Here is a 21330-nt window from a genome sequence, read left to right on the forward strand (position 1 = left end):
GCTTCTCTCGTTCACTTTTTGGTCAGTCCCAGTAATTCCATACTTACGCATTAATAGCTGGTATTGCATATTTTCCTGTCTTGGTCAGCACAGCACCCTTTGTATTGGGATCTTTCACCTCCATCATGAAACTCCTTGGAATTCCTGTGCTTTTTTTAATTCTGGGAACAGACTCAAATTTTTTTGTCCTGATAAGAAAAGAAATACGGACATATCTCATCTTAAGACCCACACTTACAATGACATTTCACTGATTATTTTGAGCAGCAAAAGGCTCTAATCCTCCCCTTTAACTTAGCCTAAGGGTTGCTTGATGAATATAGCCAGGATGCTCTAAAGGCTTGAGCAGTGTTTTGAACTTTCTAACAGAAAAATTTCAGCAAGATTGAAATATATGAAGATATGCATTCAAGTTCACAGAGGAAGATCTGTGGGCACATGTAATGTCTATGACCTAGAAAAAAAGAAAATTTCATGTTGAGAATTCCATCTTTCCCTTGAAATTTGAAGGGCTTTGCACCACTGCCATATAACCTCTGTATTTCACCCCAAGAGGAACAGTTGTCAAGATGAATATTCATGTATTTGTCACATAACTGCCGAGGTAAAACAATTAAAAACAAAGTAACACCAGAAGTCCCCCACAATCTTACCCCATTTGTTGGGCAGTTCTTTATATAGTGGCCAGGATTTCTGCAACGAAAACAAGTAAATGATGGTGGAGGTAGACCCAAGGATTTCTTCATGTAACTAAAATTTTTTGGGGAAAAAAAAAGAAAAAGGTATGCATGTGTCACTCTTGTCCAAACAAACATCTCTACAATTTTTCCATAGCCTTTAGAGAACAGATTTGACATTGTCAACACTTACTTGATTGGATCATACTGCCGGCAAGACTGTATCATCATAGCTTTTATCTTCTCTTCTTTGGAAGTTTTGGCTTCAGACATATTGGCAGTCTGTTTAACAGGCAGTTATTTGACACACACATTAGAAACACATCTAAGCCCGCACAGCTGAAGACAACACCACTCACCTAATGCTGTAAAGAGCAGGACCACCCTAGCTGAGGTTGCATGAAAACAGCTGCTTATATAAAATATAGTTCTCCTGAAGGTGTTTTGGGGAGTCCTTATGCCATGACGTGGTGTTTATGTGCCTCTTAACCTACTTGAAAAGAGCATTCTTGGGCACTCAAAACCTTAGGCTCTGTTTGTACCTTACATAAAGTCTTACGTAACCAGTCCAATTTTCTTCCAAGTGGATTGAAGTTATGTGTAGAAAAAAAATTATTGTCCAGTAGTTTTAAACTGATTCTCAAGCTCCAGACTATTTGAAGGGGAAGGTCTTCACTGTACATTTAGTTGAGAGAGTTCTATGCAAGTATCATTATTTACATTTGTTGTGGTTTAGGCCTGATTGACAGCCAACCACAATGCAGCACCTCTCTCTCCCTTCCCCTCCGGCAATGAGAAGGGACAGAGAGCCAGGCTTGGGGTTCAAGATAGGACTGGGATGGGGGAAAATCCCCCTTTTATGATCACGAGCAAAAGGCAGACTCGTTAGGGGAAGAAAAAAACCCATACATTTATTACAGACACAAACAACACATAACAGAGTAGGACAGTGAGAAGCAGTGCCACATCTTGAGAACACCTTCCCCCCACCCCTCCCTTCTTCCCGGGCTCAGCTCTGCTCCCGATATCTCTACCTCCTCCCCCAGTGGTGCAGGGGCAGGGAATGGGGGGTGCAGTCAGTGCTGCCACTTCCTTCATGTTCGGTGAGGGGAGTGTCCAAAACTTGTTACCCCCTGCTCCATCGTGGTCCCCCTCTCACAGCAGACAGTCCTCCACAAACTTTCTCTGACTTGAATTCCTCCCATGGGCCGCAGCGTTCCCCACACTGCTCCGTCATGGGTCACTAACTTCCTCCGACTGGATTCTTTCACACGGCTGCAGCCCTTCCCGAGCTGCTCCGGCGTGGGACTCCCCCGCATGCTGCAATCCTCCCAGCACTGAATTACAGCAGCGGGGCTACCTTTTTCCATGAGACCCCGGCCTTCTTCGGGCACAGAACCTTGATCATCCGAGCAGGAACAACAGGCTGTAAATCAATGTCTGCTCCACCGTAGATCTTCATGGGTGGCAGGGGGGGGCCGCCCTGCCGTCTCACCACAGGATACAGGAGGGTTCTCTGCTCCGGCACACCTCCCCCCTCCTTTCTTCCTCCGTTCCTCCACTGACCTTGGTGTTCATGCAGCTGCAGTGACTCCTCCTCACAAGTCCGACTGCCCGTCACCACGTCCCTTCTTAAATACGTTATCGCAGAGGCGCAGCCGATTGGCTCAATTTCCCAAACAGAAGTGGAGCTGACGTGGAGCTGGGGGAGCTTCGAGAAGCTTCTCACAGGGGGCCGCCCCGATATCCCCCTCCCCTGCCACCAAAAAACTTCACCACTCACTCAACCCAGGACAACATTTTCCAGCATTAAAAGGACACACAACTTAAGAGTTGGGGAAGATGTTGCTTGCTGAAATTTGCCTTCAGATACAGAAGCTTTAAAAGGAATCAAGCTTCTTATAACGCCTCAGGAAAAGATCCTTTTTGGTAGAAATTTGACTGTCATGTGCTGTTGGCAGCCCAAATGGCACGTCCCCTGCCTACTAACTTCTTCATATGAAGGGATTTAACTACAGTCAGCACAACCTGCAGTTTTTCTCCAGGTGACTGTGTCTTTTTAACATGCAAATTGTAACAGAAACCTTACACAGAACGAGATCGTCACATTGTTGAAGCCAGCTGATTTTTTTTTCAGTAGTATTTGTTCAAATGTTTTTATTACACACTAGTGCAGACACAAGCAGGGCCTAAGGGAGCGACTGTAAATGATTTGGACCTTCAAGCACCTGTCACTCAGATCTACCACTCGTGTGTCTGTTTTTATATGAATTCATTCACAAAAGTAACCAGCTAGTTTCAACAGTTTGTTAAATGGCCGTTTCATAGACACAGTTTTTTCTCAACCGTAACAAAATCCAGGTTGACATCCATGAAATAATTTTCATTAACATTTAGAGAAAACTTTACAGATACTCGACTAATTTGTTTGAACCCAAGCTGTTTACAAAACACGTCCCAAAATGACTAAGCATTACTAGGCATAGACCAAAATTCAAATAAAGCATTTCATACGTAGTAATAATAATGCAGAAAACTTTTTTGCAACACGTTGCCTCCATGCTAAACCAGTCTGCACTGAAGAGGTTAGAATAAGTAACAGCTTTGAGCTGCTTTATGCCATGTTCCTGCATTTTTCTGAAACACTTAAATTTTCTCGAAAGCTTCAATGCGTACACCACTTTGACAGCGTTTCACATTTTAGAGTAAAACTTCACATGAGTTTACAGAACTAAGGGTACGTTTAGGGACAGCACTAATGGAGACCAATTTCTTTTGGTGGCTACCTTCCAAACTAATTGTGTGTGTTTGGTTGGTTTTCTGTCTTCCCAAATATACACAATTTAATTCTGCATTGGGAGGGAGAGGAGATTTCTCTTTCTTGGTAATGAACTCCAGCCTTTATTTTCAGAAGAAAGAACTAGCTCCTCTGCATTGGGTCCTACCTTCTCTAATCCTTGTCACTTTAAAAACTAGTAATTTCCCTGGCTAGCACTCCTCCTTTTCACACAGTGCAATCACTAGTGCTTTCCCAGGCAAAGTTACACAGCGTTGAGCAAATAATGCAAGCAGTTCCATAGCAAAACATGGCGTTACAACAGCTTCAGAAAGTCACATCTGCTAATATGCCACACATACACATGGTATGTTCCTACAAACCATTAGGTACATTTACACAATTTCCACAGCCTGCATTCAAACAACTGAGATTGTGTTGTCCACTGTCTACATGAAACTGTGCAGCGTTCCACGAATGGATCTATACAGTGACTAGAAATTAGAAAATAGCCGTGCAGTTGTGCGTGGTACAGGAACGCTTCTCTTTTGGCTGTTCACAACTTACAGCAAATTAAGTTATTCTGTGAAAATTCTGTTAGTTTCCAGTGCAAAATTAAGGAAAAAAATGAGAAACAGCAAAAGAGCTTCTGAAGTGCTGCTTCTTTGTGTTCTGAAGGTGAGTAGTACTGCAACAGTATGTTGCAGCTGAGAAGTTACTCCCCTTCTATCTTCCCAAACTGGGAACTAATCTTTACAAGACAGTAACAAAATAGGCACACATTGTAAAGTTAAAACAAGTACTGTAAATTATTAAAAATTAAGTTTTGTTCACATTACAACAGTTATCCAGCTACAGATCACAGTATAAGATTTAAAAATACAAAGCAAACACTTGTTATTTTTTTAAGTATTTGACAAGTATATACCTTAATAAGCTGCGCCAGAGAAATTGATGCAGAAGACTCATCAATCTGTTCGCAAAAAATCAAACACATATTCAAGTTCTAACATCAAAATATAGCAATAGTTAACCTCTACTGTATCCTGAAAGTCTGCACTATATCCTCCGAGTGTCACTGAAAAAGGCATTTCCAACCTAGTGTAATGGTATTTGTTCAAAACAAAATCCAAACCTATGACAGCTTAAGAGTGATCGTGTGGTTAATGAGAAGAAACAAAAACAACGAAACCCACTTGAGATCACCTTATTGCTCCAGAATATCTCAGAGAGGGACCCTTGTCAGATGCTCACAAGTGCTTAAAAGTTGAAGGGGGAAGCTGTCAGTTTTCGGCTAACAGGGAATTTTTAAAAAGTTGTGCTTATCTGAGAGGGAAGCATCACTACGGGAAACTTCTCAGTGTAGTTTGTAAATGAATCAGTTAATGTCTAATCGCGTATAAATGCACATGGTTATGCTTCTACGAACAAAGTATCGTTGTCTGTCAAAATAAAGCAGAGGCATATGAGCCCTGAAACATGAACTCTGCCCCTCCTGTCAAGGAGCTGAAAAATGCCAAACTCACCACACCTCACAAAACCCAGAGAAAAACACCAATCTGAACCATCAGCCGTAAATGTAACCCACTACTTTGTCTAGAAAAAAAACCAAACTGCTCAAATTAGTGAAAGAAAAGTTTTTACCATGACAAAGTGGACTATAAAAACTGAGAAAACTGGTTACTTGTATTATCTTAAACCACAGGGCATAGTATCCAAGTTAGTTTGGGAAGGGTGAGATTTTAATACTATTCTCCCTGTTGTCAGACAAAAACCAATCTTTAATGATGATGAAAACATGGATTCAGAGCACAGTCCCGTCGTTTTCTTCTCCACTGCGACCACACTCCTCCCTCCCAGCCACCCGTGGGAGCAGCTTGCAGGAACGAAGTCCCCAGGCCGCAGGTTAGTAATGGACTGCAGGGCTTATTGAGAACTAATATTGAAGCGCAGGTTTTCCACAAGGAATGGGGAACTCCTGTCTTTTTCCTTTTCCGGTCTATTGAATTCTATTATGCCACAGGCAGCAGTTAAGCCTACACTAGTAAAACATTCTCAGAAAGACCCTCAAACCAGTGCTTATTATGTCTTCAGTTGTTCAAAAACATAGACTAAAATTTCACAATGTGACATGAACAGCTCTCACAGACCCCCACTTCAGGGATGTCCCCAGAGCCCATGCAGCTCCTAGGGACGCTCTCCAGCCCCCGCTGTGCTCTCCGTCCTGGCGCAGAGGAGAAGCACTTGCCCGGGAGTGAAGCCAGTGAGGCGTCAGGACGGGGCCCCCCGTCCGCCCTGGGGCTCTCCTCTCCTCGGCCCCAGGCAGCACCTTCCCCCCCTCCAAACTGGCCGCAGGCACGGCAGTGACAGAGGATTTGTGGCCTCCTCACTGGCATGAGCGAGCCTGGGCCTCAGCTTCCTCCTGCGTGGGCTGCTGCAAGGGCAGCTGGGGCCTCCCCCCGGGGAGCTCCCTATCCAGGCTAAATAATCTTAATGAGCTGCAGGGGCATCCCACGGCTGGTTTTGCCCAGAGCAGCCCCCAGCAGGGTGCAGGCACAGGGTGGGTGTCACCTGGGCTGTGGCTGAGCAGAGGCTGAGGGCGGCCATGGAGCGAGGGGGCCGGGGGGACCAGGACCCCATTGCCCGTGGAGGGGCTCACAGCTGGTCCCGGGTCCCGGCCCCTGCGTGTGTGATGTCATCAGGAGGTGATGCCATAATGGGGCACGTTCCAACCCCCCAGGCAGACAGGGTTGCAGAGCTTCAGTGTTCCAGGCCATGCCACCACCGGTCCCTGCCTGGCATGCTGCTCTCCGTCCCAGGGCTGGCGGTGTCCTCCCAGCCCGCCCAGCTCCACCCCGTCACCTCCCAGCTGCCACAGGCCAGCGTCTGGCAGGGGGTGCCAGGGCCCATGGGGGCCCCGGGGCAGCTCCCCTCTGGGGTGCCGCTTCCCCTGGGGGTCCAGCTCCCCACCATTGTACAGTTCCCCCCTGGGGTGCAGCTCCCCCCTGGGGTGCCACTTCCCCCCATGGTGCCACTTCCCCCCCTGGTACCTGGGGTGCAGCTCCCCCCTGGGGTGCAGTTCTCCCCCATGGCTGCTCCCTGTCCCCCTGCCTACAGCTGGGGACAGCAGCTGGTGCTGGGGACACTGGTGCCCCACCAGCCGATGGGGCTGGGGCCAGGGGCTGTGGTCCAGGGGGATCCCCTGTACCCCACGGGCTCCTGCCTGTGGCACGTCCCTGCCCACCCCGTCCCCCCGCCACCCTGTCACCCCACAACTCAGCATTGGGTGCAGGGCCCCCCTGTGCCCCACACCCTCCCTGGCAGCGCCCAGAAGCCATCAGAGGCCTCCAACAAGAACGTGGTGGCCACTGAGGACAGCGTCCCTGCTGCCACCCCCCACCCCCCTGCCCTTGATCCGCCGACCAGCGGACCCACCATACAGCCAAAGGGTGAGTTTTAGGGGGTGGCAGGGCCCGCAGGTGGGTGGCCAAGCCGAGGAGAGCTTGCATCACCAAGGACTGGTTGTCTTTGATTGCTTTTTCAGCAGTGGTGACCACCCCAGCAGCCCCGGGGAAGCGCACAGACCTGCCCGAGCAGGGGCCAGCTGCCTTCGCTGAGGCCTTTCCTGAGCAGGCAGAGGACACCACCGCCTGGCTCCACACCGAGGACAGTGAGGACACTGTCCCCGATGGCCCCGACAGCCCCAGCTTGGCCGCCTTCCTCCGAGAGCTGCCCGACCTCTCGGACTATATGGCAGAGGGCAGCTGCCCCAAGGATCAGACAGCGGTGGCGGGGCTGGGGGACAGCGAGGACACCGGCCCCGATGACCCTGGCTTGGCTGCCTTCCTCAGTGAGCTCCCCGACCTCTCCGAGTACGTGGGGGCAGGTGGCTGCCCCAAGGAACAACGGGTGGTGGCGGGGCTGGGGGACAGCGAGGACACCGTCCCTGATGTCCTTGATTTCCCCTACAGCCTGGCCAGCTCCGCCTTCCTCAATGAGCTCCCGGACCTCTCCATGTACATGGTGAATGGCAACAGGCTCCCCGGACCAAGCGGTGGTGGCACAGCCAGGGGACAGCACGGACAACCGCTTGAGCACCGATGTCCCCCGCTTGACTGTCGAGGTCCTTGATGAGCTTCCCCACCTCTCCGAGTATGTGGGAGGGGGCAGCTGCCCCAAGGAGCGAGCGGTGGCGGCGGGGCTGGGGGATGGTGAGGACACTGTCCCCAATGTCCCCAACCTGACCACCTCCCTCAACGAGCTCCCCCACCTCTCGGAGCACAGGGCAGAGGGCGGCTGCAAGGAGCAGGCGGCGACAGTGGAGATGGTGGCCGGCGAGAACACCTTCCCCGATGTCCCCCACAGCCTCGCCAGCACCACCTCCGTCGGCGAAGTCCCCGACTTCTTGGAGGATGAGGTGCAAGGACAACAGCCCCAAGGTTCAGCCTGGCAGTGGCCATGCTGGGGGACGCTGACCCCTTCTGGGGTGCGGCGGCCTCCCCCTCGCAGGACCCCAAGGGGCAGCAGGGTGGGGTGGCAGCAGACCTCCCCACCCGGCTGCCCCCGAGCCCCTCGGAGGCTGCTGAGGAGGAGAGCTCCCTGGAGACTTCCGAGGAGACTTCAGAGGCCCGTCCTGTGGAGAGTCCCTGGAAGGATCCCCCGCAGGGTCTTCTGGAGAGTGTCCTGCTGAGCCCCCTGCGCATCCCGCTACTGAGCCCCCCGGCCAGCCCCCCGGCTGCCCCCCAGTGTCATCCACCCCTCAGGGCCCCACTGGTGGGGGAGGCGCTGCGGAGGCAGCCCCGGGGGGGTTGGACCCACTTGCCGCACAGGGACAGCGCAGCGGTGGGCAGCAGCAAGAGGCAGAGCATCCGCATGACAGCAGCGTGCCCACCAAGCGAGCCAGAGCCCTGAGGGACCCCACGGGGCAGAGTGCCCCACACCCCCCCGGCCGCTTCTGACAGCTGGGCACAGAAGCTGTGGGGCACAACCCCTGGGACATGCGACCCGCACCCGCCCGCTCCAGCCCCAGCCCCAGCCCTCTCCCATCTCTCTCTTTCCTTCTTCAGTCATTAAAGGGTTGAGGATTGTTTCACATCGCCTCTGCCAGTGGGAATTCCTGCAGTGGGAGGTGGGGGGGTTAACGCAGCCCCTGCCCCACGCATAGATCTGACCCTCCACCTCATCACCCCACTGTCTGAGGAACCCCCCATGATTGGAGACGTTTAGTGAAAACGTTAATCCCCACAGTCAGGGTAAATGAACTAGAAAGAGCTCTCAGAAATCTCTCTGCTGCCATGGAAGCCACAGACAATTCGCACAGCAGATGCCACTTCAGCCCCGCAACAGGAAAATTCTCTTTTAGCTTTGACAGCGGCACAAAATCATCTAGTACTTGCTATGCTTACCCTGCACCAAGGAGGTTCCTGTGCATTGATTCACAGCACCTCTTGTGCCGAGGTTAACAAATCTCAACAAAATCAACACAACGTCCCGTACCACTTCCAAACTTTTCTAAATGTTACATCAGATCACAATAGCTCCAGGTGGATTTTCACTTTCTGAGCTGTTTAGTTGGATACCATCTCATTATGGTACACCAGAAATCACTGGGCAACTTTACTGATTGATTTGAATACCAAGAGGGAAGGGCAATGATTAGCATATTCATGTTATTTCCTGGAAAGCATTATCATATGCAAATGTCTCTAACCCACGTGTGGATATGTTGGACGGGGGTCCTCTGGTGCATGTCGATAGTCTTCCTCACCGTGTGCGCCGGTTGAACTCCATCCTTGCGCACGCTCATTTCATCTTTGGCTGATCTTCCAAACGAACACCAGTCCCTTCTGGTACCTACTCAAGGTCCATAACCAGCACCCAGTGTTTTAATTCGGAGTCCATAACGATTCGTACAGAGATCAAGGCACACCCCACCCCAGCTCCCTGTTCCTAAGGGCCTGAGCGTGCTTGCTCTTCTCCGAGCTGCTGTCGCTCCCCCTGAAACCCCAAATCCCATTGCAACCCCCCACCCCAACACTAACCCCGGCTGGCTCCCAGCTCTTTCCTTCGGTGCCCGCAGCAGCCCCGCCCCCGGGCCGGGGTGGGGGGGGCCCGTTCGGCCGTGTGCGCAGCGGGGCTCATACCATGGGGGCCGCGGCCGGGCCCTAGGGGCCCCAGGGGCGGGGCAGGGCGGGGCAGGGCGGGGGCTGCCTCCTTGCCTCCGGTTCGCCCGCCCCCAGGCCCCCGTCTCCACCCCCGGGGGCCTGCGGGGACCCGGCGCAGCAGCCGCAGCGTGGCAGAAGCGGCAGCGGCTCTTCGAAGGAGACGCCCCGCCGGCATTGCCGGCGCCCCCCGTCGCTGGCGGGGTCCCAGTGCTGCTGCTGGCCCCGCCACCGCCGCACACCCCCGCCGGGCAGGGGTCAGTGTGGGCTGTGGGGCCGGGCAGGGAGGGAGGAAGAAGAGGCGGAGGAGGGGCCGGGGCTGGGTCGGAGGCGGGCACAGCCTTGGCGCAGGGAGAGAGGCTGCCGGAGCCTGGCGGGGCGGGGGGAGACCAATTTCTTACATGTACAGATACTACGCAAGATCCTCATCATTTTTGTATTTTTTTTGTATCTCCTACTGCCGATTTCCCAGTTTTGTTTACCTGCCGCTAATCCTATGTAGTTTAGCAGTTCCTACAAACAGAAGAAGACTTCTACAGAAACCTGATAATTTTGAACCCACTTTATGTTTCTGTTTGCTTTGAGTTGAGGCTGATACTAAACCAAACAAGGTTTTGCTTCTGAAGAGCATGGTACTGGCTATGTTGAGTCTGCTTCCCATTGGCCAAGTGTTTTCATTCATCCAGCACTTTGTATGTGTTGATGCATCTGTGATTTTCCTGTCATTCAGTGTTCTTGTCCAGTTAGGCAGAAGTGCTGTGCTACAGAAGAAGATTACATGCTTGACTTTTGCTGAAGTAATTAACATACAACTGGACCTGCCTTCTCCAGTTTAGTTTATGTATGCTAAGATAGCTTTGTAACACATACTGACCAAAACAAGGGGATGCAGGATGGCAGTACAGCTTCCTGGAGTAATTTCTGGAATGCTGTTGCTTGGGTCTCACAGTGACAGTGTTTGAAGTCCTTGTCTTTGTATTAGGATATTCAGCATAGGAGAAAAGAAAAAAAGGACATACACAGGTATTTGACTTTGGAAAGTTGTCATGCTTGCTGAGTGGTTTCTGTTTAGCACTATTTTGTGTTATCATCTTTATGCTACTGAAGTTAAAAGAAAAATGCTTAGAAAATAAGTGAGAAAGGAGGAGTGTCTTTGACTTTCACCTGCCAAGTTTCTTCTGTGAGCTTGCATGTGTGCGAGGCTCAGGATGCTGTACCAGTCAGTAGGCTTATTAGGCTTATTTCAACATTGCTCAACAGAGCCGAGACCTTGAATACGCAATTAAGGATGGACACATCTCTAACTTGAGTAGCGGAACAAGCTGTAGTAAGGTATCACATCAAAGTCTGACCCACTAGAAATGGTAGATGATACAAAAACACTCACTTAATTTTAAAGTACCTGCTCTTTAGGTCTGCTGAAGTGATTAGTCACCTTTTTGGTTTCTGTTTAACTTGATTGCTGACACAGCGTATTTTTTTGTTCAAGGTTTTTCATATCAAAGTAAATTACAAGATACAGGATGGATTTGTTTTGTGAACATCCCTTTTACTAGGCAAAACTTCACATGCTGCTGGAGTATGTCTGTTTTCACCAGAACTATGAATATGCTAGAAAGGAGCTCTTCTTAAAACTTGTAATTGAGTCAAGTCTGGAAATTAATAATGCCAGCCGAGTGCTACAAGTGCATACGATAATTACTTGTATGCTTGCTAAAAGTTGTGGAGTGGCTGGAAGCAAATAGGCACGTTGTGAGCGATCCAGACCAAGGGGCCTCACAACCGCAGCTGTTGTGAAGGACATATGCAAGGTGGAAAGAGATAAGGAAATTGGGGTTTTGAGAAACTGCCTATGTTGCAAAGAGGTAAGGAGGTTGGAATGTAAAAAAGAAGATAAAAATTTGTATAAACAAAATGTAGGTATGGCAGAGCAAGGCGTGTGAACTTTAACCTAATAGCAACCAAAGCTTTAACCTAATAGCAACCAAACATAACACGTGCGCTTTGTGCTAGTGTATAAATTGCTGTGTATCCTTTAATAAAGTGGCATTAACTTGATCACAATGATCGTGCATGTTGTGTCTGAGACTTCCGCGTCACCACGCTGCACTAAGCAATCCCTGTCTGTCTTCTTCCTTTCCCTGGGAACACACAAACACTAATCAGAGCCAGAACAGCGCTTTTAGGCTCACAGCGAGAACTTCTCACAGAAAGCGCTAGCACGTACGATCGTCGCTGTACAGCAGTCTCCCCTCCAAACTACCACTGGTACGCTAAGCAATCCAGCTCTCTCTGCTTCCTTTGCCTAGGAACACACAAACACTACGCAGAGGCTGTACAAGCTCTTTTAGGTTCCTGGCGAACTTAAACTGCTTTGTGCTTATATTGTCTGTAAATGTGACTCGAGTGATGCCCAGCAACTTGGTGAATCGTATTGTTTATCATTTACCTATTTTAGGAGGGTGGGGTATTAATCCCATATGACTTTCTGCTTTTTTACATTGGTTTATACTTGGCTTTCACTAGTGTGACATTCATCTGTAACCCTGTGGTCAGTCTGCTGTGAAAATAATCCTAACGTATTGTATATTCTGTATCCTGTAGGCAAAGAGGAAGCAATTGTTTGAAGCATGGTGACAACTGTCCGATTCTCAACAGCAGGTATGTCAGTGGGTTTTGGTGAGGCTCTGATCTAATTGGAAAATTACAAACTGGAGTCAAAATTAATAAATTCATAGGAAATCTTGAACTCGGTTGCTCAAAATATAATACTGAGGACAATACTCTGAGATCTTATTTGTACGCCTTGAAAAAGATCGTCATTACTTTTATTCCAGTAGTGACCATTTCTTTCACAGTGTTGATGAAATGTGAGTCAGTGGGATGGGATGGAAGTTCTGTATGCCTGGAAATGGATGCTGAGCGGCATCTAGGGAGGAAGGTGGAATAATCTGCAACAGTTTGGGTTTTTTCTAATAATACTCATTTTTAAATGCCAGCATAGTAATTTGCTGCTCATGGAAAGACTTTGGACAGGTAAAAGCAACAGAAATCTACAGGTAATGTGCACGCAGTAATTTATTAATTTTGGTTGTCTTGAGGATACTTTTTTGCCAGCTTTCTCAGTGTATTGAAATACGAACCTGCAGATGGGGGTATTGAAAATTGGAGGGGTGCTATACCGAAATCTAATCTAAACCTCCCAATTTTCAAGTATTCTGTACCTTACCGTCCTTCCTCCTGAATGCCCTTCTTCCAGATTATTTTGAATGCGTTCTTAGAACTATGCACTATGTTCATGTTTTTTTTCTGTAGAAAAAGAATTTGAAATAGTTCTGCAGAAATATCAGTTCCTGTTTCTTACATAAGCCATCTCTCTCAGACTAGTACTCCCATAAAAGCCTTAGCTGTTAGTAGTCGTACTGAATAAACTTCCTCTTCAGGGATGTCAATCTGTTGACATAACCACAGTTCAATACTAAGGTTTTGTATTTTTATGTTGGATGTTTTTTGAATTTTCTGAAGGTGAAAGTGGATGCCTGGGATGTGCACTACACAGGTCGTGTAGTAAGTCACCTCTGTATCAAAGAGGAGGATGTGACATGGCAGTTATCCTGACAAAGCCCCTTCTGTAACTGTTGATACCTTATTTTCTCCCAGCCATACGTGCAGCTTGCTGAAGATGATAAGGTTCGGTACGAGAATGAAATGCAGTTGTGGGAAGCAAAAATGGTCAAACTTGGATGTGAAGACCTGATACGTTCCAGAAAGCAAAGCCAGAAAAGAAAACTGCTGAAACCTGTAAACAAAGCTGAAACAGCCAAAGCTTCTTCATATGAAAACGAGGCAAAGTTAAAGTTGAAAAAATCGGAAGAATGAAATGGTTAAGTATTTTATATTTGATGCCCTTTGGTTGTCATGTCTTTGTCCTGCTGTGTTAATGCTGCAGTCTGCATTAGCACCAAAATTTGGAGAACCCATAAAGGGCCCACTGGAGAAGTAGAAAAGATGATCAAGGTAAGAGAGGATGCGGTATCTCTCAGAACTGACTGAAATAATCATTGCAGTTGTAGCCTCAACTGTACAACAGTAACTGGTTAATCAAGCTGTGAATAGTGATACTCACTGACATCAGCAGAGCTCTCCAGTAATGGTAGATAACGGCTAGCTTTTATAAGATATTTTTAATGAAAGCAAGAATATTCTGCAATGTTACCAGTCTAAATGCTGTAAATAAGAGCTGAAATCTGAGTTAATGCTGCTGTGTTTTATTCCCTCTATGGTATTGGCAGTGAAATGTTCTACATTTCAACAAAAGGCACAGGAAAGGTAAAATACTAACTTTTATTTCATGCATCTTTTTGTACGAATCAATCAGTGTATACCACTTATGTTGCATTTCACTTAAAGACCACATGAGTTTTGTGTAAACGTATCTTTACAGGACTTTTATTCCATGGCTTTGTTTGGATACATGCAAACACTTTTGCCTTCCTGTTGTCACATTTGGGACAGCCTGGAAGGAAGAGACTATGTGTGAACTGTTAGAACTTTGAGTTTGGATGTAATAAATGTAGGTATTTTGAAGAGGTGCTTGTTTTTTTCTACCGGGGTCTGTCTGACTTAGTGAAAGCCTCATAGGTATATTGGAGAGTCTATTTTTAGAAGGAAGGCAAGCTTTTTCAGCAGGCAGTGGATTTCATCCATCCCGAATGACTCACAAAAGCCAGCAAAGCTTCGTTTTACCAGTGGGAAGTGGAAAGCCAAAGAGGAGTTGCTCGCCCGTTTGTTTTATCTGTTTGTTTTCCGCTGGTTTTAAAATGTACTGCTGCTAACTGTGTCTGAGCGCACCTGGCTTTCCTCCTTCGCAGGAGAACACAGAGCTGCGTCCCGAGGGCGGAGGCTCTCGCTCCTCAGCAGGTTCCCGGCCCGTCCCTGAGGGGCAGCCGTCCGCACCCAAACCATCCTCGGAACGGCGGGGGAGCAGCGGGGAAAGCCGGGCCGGCTGCAGCCTGGCCGCCGGCGTCTGCGCAGCTCCTGCCTGCTCCAATTAATTGTGTGGGAAGCCTTCCCCCTCCCCTGCCGCCCCCTGCGCCCGCCCGCTGGAGCGGCTGGAGCCGCGGAGGGGAGCGGAGCGGAGCGGAGCGGGGCCGAGCGGCGCGGTGCGGCTGAGGGGGGGGAATCCCGCCCGCCTCCCTGAGGGCGCTGCTGCCGCCGTGCCACGCATGTGCTGGCCTCAGGCTGGCGAGGGGAGGCCGGGCAGGCTGGGGCTGCTGGAGCCGTGCGGGGCCGCCTTCGGTTCTGCCGAGCGCTGCTGCGTCCTGGGTACCCGCCGGCGGGCCTCGCCGCAGGAGATCCAGCTGCGGCTGCCCCCGTGCCTCGCTCCGTGTCCACCCCGGCCGCGCCGAGCCCCACGCCAAGGAGGAGGCGACGCGGCGGTTCCAGGTGAGGGAGGCTGCCGGCCGCCCCGCTGCTGCTGGCCTGACCGGCCGGCCCCTCCGTGCCCGCAGATCCTGGGCAAGGCCTACGCCGCCCTCAGCGAGGCGGAGCAGCGCGCCCTGTACGGTGAGCAGGGCACGGTGGAGGAGGAGGGCGAGGTGCTGAGGGGCGAGCGGGACTGGCAAGAGTACTGGCGGCTGGTCTTCAAGAAGGTAAGAGCTGGGCCGGGGCCCCGCAGGGCTCGCCTGGGCGGGGGCAGGCCCTGCAGGAAGCGGGGAGCTCCCTGCTTCGGGCTTGTGGCCGTGTCTCCCTGGCGAGCTTCAGGTAAAGCACGTGGCTTCTCTTGTTTTGCTATGTTTTGTTTTGTTTTGTTTGTTTGTTTGTTTTTTTTTTTTTTAACGCTGTCTCTGAAATCCATCTGGTGAATTAATCATGTAACTCCAGAAGTGTCACTTCTTTGCTTCAGATCACAGTGAAAGATATTGAAGACTTCGAAAAGAGCTAGAAAGATTTGGACAAAGAGCTAGCTGTTATTAAAGCAGCGTACGTGGATTTTGAGGGTGACCTGGACAGAATAATGGAGTCTGTGTTGTGCGTGGACTATACAGATGGACCAAGAACATGGAAAATTGTAGAAAAAGCCATTGCCTCTGGAGAAGTCCCATTCTACAAAGGTTTTGTAAGAGAGTCTAAGCAGAAAATGATTGCGAGAAAAAAGGCGGGTAGGTTATATCAATCCGGGACCAAAGGGAAGCATTTTTTTTATGCTAAGTTTTAATCTTCCTTGTTAGAAATAAAATGGAACTGTTCTTGAGGCAAATGTTTGCTACAGGATTTCTGGGTTACAGATCTTGCTCTGTGTCTTTGACTTTCACATTTGGACACCTGTGTTCTCACCCCTCCCCCCCCCCCCCCCCCCCCCCCCCCAAATTGTTGTGAAAGGCTTTTGAGCTGTGATAGGTTGCTGCTAATCTTTATTCCTTTGTTTTATTATTAATTCTTTATTTTATTATTATACACAATGGCTTATTACAGTTTAGCATGTCCCTGCATTTATTTACACAGCTATGAGTTGCTGGAGTTCAGTGTACGTGGTAGAAATATGTTATGCTTGCCTTCTGGTGAGTGTGAAATAACATTCTGGCCTAAATGGACCTCTTCTTCAATGTGGGGTTTTTTGAACACTTTGTAGATCTTACATGCACATCGCAGTAACCGTTCTCTAAGTTAAAGAAAATGTAATAGCTGCCAAGACAAAAAAAGTGTGGGTGGGGGGAACAGGGATAGGCATAGACATCACATTCAGCATTGTGAAACAACAAAAAACTGTCCCGCTCTACTAAAGCCAGAATGGTCTTTCTTTCACCAGTTTGTCATCTGTGGCCAAATTTGGAAATGATTTGTGTTTCCTTGCAGCTAGTTGTATACAGATTAAAAAAAAAAAAAAAAAAAAAAAAAAAAGTTTCATAACTATTATAAGACTTTGTCAAATAACTTGCAAAATACTTGTTAAAAACTAGTTTGCTATTTTAGGCAGAAAAAGAAGCTAGAGAGGCAGAAGAGACTAAAGCTGAACTGGGACTTGGTGGAGAAGATGATTTGAAAGCGCTGATTCAAGTAAGGCTTTTTCTATCTGCTGAAGAGAAGTATGTTACTGGCCTATAATTCTGTTCTCCCTGAGCCTCTTTGTAGTTTGGATCCTTGCAACTTGAGAGTTCTGAGGTTAAAACCTGACCTTAATGTTAGCTACCTATGTACTTTACTTAATAGTCAGTGTGGTATGGATTTTACTGCCTGCGTCTTTTGAAAATTAACAAAGTTATTCAAATATCCTTATGGCATGCACAATCAAAATATTTAACTTCTAGTTTTAGGTAGGTAGACAGGGAGTATTAATGATTCTTTCCCTGAGGGATTCCATCAGGATGCAGAAGCTGATAGGTCTTACTGTTTTGTATCTTGAGGGCCGAGGAAAGAAACATAGTTTACATTCTGCTTTTTGGAATGTTTTCTGTTTCTCATCATCCAGTGGGCTTCCTAGAACCTTAATGCTTAATCATTCCTCAAACTGTAGTAGAGTTTTGGGTCTAAACTTGGAAATTGTTTTGCTTTTCCTAGGCTTATGTTGGGAATTTTTATAGCCACTTTACTTCCATCTCGATACTTCAGGAGAAATTAGGTATAGAGCCTAGAGTACACAAGTAGAATTTTGCTTGATAGTACTATACTTTGTATTGTATTATATTTGTATAGTATTATACTGCTTGCATTCCCTGTTTAATATATTCCAATATTTTATGTAGCTGTCATACTATCAACTTCAATAGAATAATCTGTACTAGGAAGTAGTAAAAGTTTTGGGTCGGTTTTCTTTTTTAATTTCCTTTCCCCCAGAGCAGAAGTAAAGATCGAAAAAGGGAAATGGATGACTTTTTGGCCCAACTGGAATCAAAATACAGGAAAAATGCTAAAAAAGGAGAAAAGACGACTGCAGCCAAGAAAGGAAAGAAATAAAGAACTGTGTAGGCTGAGATAGCAGGTATCATTTTGTACGGGATCACGTGGATTTGGGAGAATTTCAGAGTTTTTCTGGGCTACTGTTTCAGAGTGTGTGCATCAGTTTGCTGTGACTGGGAGGTAGGATACAGAATGCATCATGAACAAGACAAAGCATTCTGGTGCTACTCTTTAAAAATCCTTTGGGTGTTCTTCGGTTAAGATCAAACAGATTCCTGAGTAAAAGTTGTTACAGTAAGGAAGCAGTGTGAGGTTTGGGACCATGGTGCGTTTATTAAACTTCTTTGGAAGCACCTTCCTTCCAAACACCTAATAGATATTGGTACAGTTGATGGTAAAACGGTGTAACCCCTCACCTTTGAGAGTCTTCAGTGGCGATTCCTGCGGTTTCTGAGTTGGAAACCTTATCTTTTTGCTAGTCACATGTTTCTTATGTAACAAACCTTCTGCTGTTTGTTAAAAGTCCTTGAACTTCATCTCAACAGGTATTTTCAGTGGTTTTCTAAAGATACTTTGGAATATTGCAGATTTAATAGAGGAAAAGTTTTCATAGAATTCTGTGCTAAGTTGCTTCCCCAGCCCTCTCTAGGTTTTCTATGTAGCTGTTCAAAACAGTGTCGACTCTTCTGACTGATTGAAGTCAAGTAAATACTACACACTTGTATAACAGCTGTAACTATGGCTGCATTGTTAACTGCGATGTCAGTGCTGGTGATGCCATGTTCCATGAAAGGGCCAGCTCGTGTTTGGCCTTGGATTGCCTGTGGCAGATGCCTTAGGAAGAAGACTGCAGCATGTATGTCACTGTGCAGGAATCCTCTGACACACTGAGGTGAGGCAATAGCTGAAAAATCCACAGGAGAGAGTCAGTTCAGTGCATTTCTAGGGTTTGTGATGTCCCGTGACAAGGAGTTCCAAAGCTCAGAAATGCATTGCTTGTTATTTCAATAGCATCACAGTCAAGTCTGCTGTAGGGTGGTAGCGATTATCTACTTCACTATATTTGTCAACCCTTCTGTTATTTCAGAAGTGAATTCCTTAAGTAGGATCTGCAAATACTTGAAAGGTTTATGCTTCAGCTGTTTTTAAACCACCTGACAATGTGTGGGAGTATGAAATTGAAGGGTAATTAACTAGTTTTCAACTCTGTCACAAAGGGATGAGGCAGGCTTTATTTTGTGGATCATTTTTCAGAGGCTTATGAGCGACAAGGGGAACACTTCCTTTTGAGCTGAAAGTCCTCACTGCTTCAGTGATAGCATTCAGGAGCTGGCTATTTAATAGAGCTTCCCAGGGGGAAGCTAGAGGTAGATAGTAACTATTCCCTTACGTGGATTTTTTCAAAAATTATCCTGATTCTGAGAGTACAGCATATCTCTGTGTGGCACAACACATGGACAGTAACCCTAACACCTAACCCTAACCCTAACTCTAAACCTAAACCTAACCCTAACCCAAACCTAACTCTAAACCTAAACCTAACCCTAATCCTAAGCCTCACCCTAACCTAAACCTAAACCTAAAACTAAACCTAAGAGTAACCCTAACAGAAACCCTAAAATTAAGCCTAGCCCTAACCCTAACACTAACCCTAACACAAAACCTAACCCTAAACATAACCCTAACCCTCAACCCTAAACCTTACCTTAACCCTAACCCTAACCCTAACCCTAACCTAACCCTAACCCTAAACCTAGCCCTAAACCTAAACATAAACCTAACCCTAACACAAACCCTAAACCTAACCCTAAACCTAACCCTAACCCGAACCCTAACCCTAACCCTAAGCTAAGGCTAACACTAAACCCAAGCCAAACACTAAATTTAACCGTAAACCTAACCATAAACCTAACCCTAACCCTAACCCTTAAAGCTAACCCTAACCCTAACAGTAAAGCTAACCTTAACCCAACTCTAACTCTAAACCTAAACCTAAAACTACCCCTAAACCTAACTATAACCCTAACCCTAACATAAACCTAAACCTAAACCTAACCCTAAGAGTAACAATAACCAAAAACTAAAATTCACCCTAACCATAACCCTAACACTAACCATAACAAAAAACCTAACCCTAATCCTAACCCTAACCCTAACCCTAAAGCTAACCCTAAACCTAACCCTAAAGCTAACCCTAACCCTAACCGTAACCCTAACCATAACCCTAAACTTCACCCTAAACCTAACCCTAACCCTAACAGTAACACTAACCCTAACCCTAACCCTAACAGTGACACTAACCCTAACCCTAACCCTAGCATAAACCTAACCCTAACCCTAAACCTAAACCTAACCTAACCCTAACGCTAACCCTAAACCTAAACCTTACCCTAACCCTAACCCTAAAGCTAACCCGAACCCAACCGTAACCCTAACCCTAACCACAACACTAACCCTATAACTAACCCTAAACCCTAATCCTAATCCTAAAATTAACCCTAACCCTAACCCTAATCACAACACTAACCCAAACTTAACACTAACCCTACAACTAAACCTAACCCTAATACTAACCTAACCTTAACCCTAAACCTAACCCTAAGAGTAACCCTAATCCAAACCCTAAACCTAATCCTAACCCTAACCCTAACCTAACCGTAACCCTAACCCTAACACTAAACCTAACCCTAGCACTAACCCTAACGTTAACCCTAACAATAACCCTAACCTAACCCTAAACCTAAACCTAACCCTAACCCTAACACTAACCCTAACCTAACCCTAACCCTAAACCTAACCCTAACAGTAACCATAACCCAAAACCTAAACTTAAGCCTAACCCTAACCCTAACACCAACCCTAACACAAACACTAACCCTAACACTAAACCGAACCCTAACCCAAACCCAAACCTAACCCTAACCCTAACCTAACCCTAACCTAAAAACCCTAACCCTAAACCTAACGTTAACCATAAACCTAACCCTAAATCTAACCCTAAACTTAACCCTAACCCTAACCCAAACCCTAAACCCAACCCTAACCCTAAACCTAACACTGACATTAACCTAACCCTAACACTAAACCTAACCCTAACCCTTACTCTAACTCTAAAACTAGCCCTAACCCTAACTTTAACCCTAACCCTAACCCTAACCCTAACCCTAACCCTAACCCTAACCCTAACCCTAACCCTAACCCTAACCCTAACCCTAACCCTAAACCTTACCGTAACCCTAAACCTAACAGTAACACTAACCCTAACCCTAATCCTTAGACCTAAACCTAAATCTAACCCTAAACCTAACCCTAACCTAAACCTAACCCTAAACCTTACCCTAACCCTAACCCTAACCCTAATCCTGAACCTAACCCTAACCCCTAACCCTAACCCTAACACTAACCCCAACCCTAAACCTAACCCTAACCCAACCCTTACACTAACCCTACAACTAAACCTATACCCTAAACCTAACACTAGCACTAACCCTAACACTAACCCTAAAACCTAAACCTAACGCTAACCCTAAACCCAACCCTAAACCTAACCCTAACCTTAACCGTAACCCTAAACCTAAACCTAACGTCTAAACCTAAACCTAAACCTAACCCTTACCCTAACCTAACCCTAAACCTAAACCTAACCCTAACCCTAACCCTAACATTAACCCTAAACCTAACCCTAACTCTAAACCCTAACTCTAACCCTAACCCTAACGCAACCCTATTCATAAGCCTAACCCTAACCCTAACCCTAACCCAAACTCTAAACGTAACGTTAACCCTAACTCTAACCCTAAGCCTAAACCTAACCTAACGC

The 21330-nt window shown here is 47.2% G+C and overlaps 1 protein-coding gene across 1 annotated transcript in view; it reads left to right on the forward strand.

Annotated features, from left to right (window-relative positions):
* Positions 1–17959, forward strand: part of LOC122154362 (dnaJ homolog subfamily C member 9-like) — a 146253-nt gene extending 128294 nt beyond the window's left edge. Inside the window, exons 5-6 of the mRNA XM_042802316.1 lie at positions 16587–16670; positions 17448–17959. Coding sequence (XP_042658250.1) covers positions 16587–16670; positions 17448–17567 — 204 coding nt within the window. The 3' untranslated portion in view covers positions 17568–17959. The remainder of the gene's footprint in view (positions 1–16586; positions 16671–17447) is intronic.
* The last annotated feature ends 3371 nt before the right edge of the window (positions 17960–21330 follow it).

This window comes from Tyto alba, unplaced genomic scaffold, assembly GCF_018691265.1.
Source record: "Tyto alba isolate M040663 unplaced genomic scaffold, T.alba_DEE_v4.0 Super-Scaffold_39, whole genome shotgun sequence".
Lineage (NCBI taxonomy): Eukaryota > Metazoa > Chordata > Aves > Strigiformes > Tytonidae > Tyto > Tyto alba.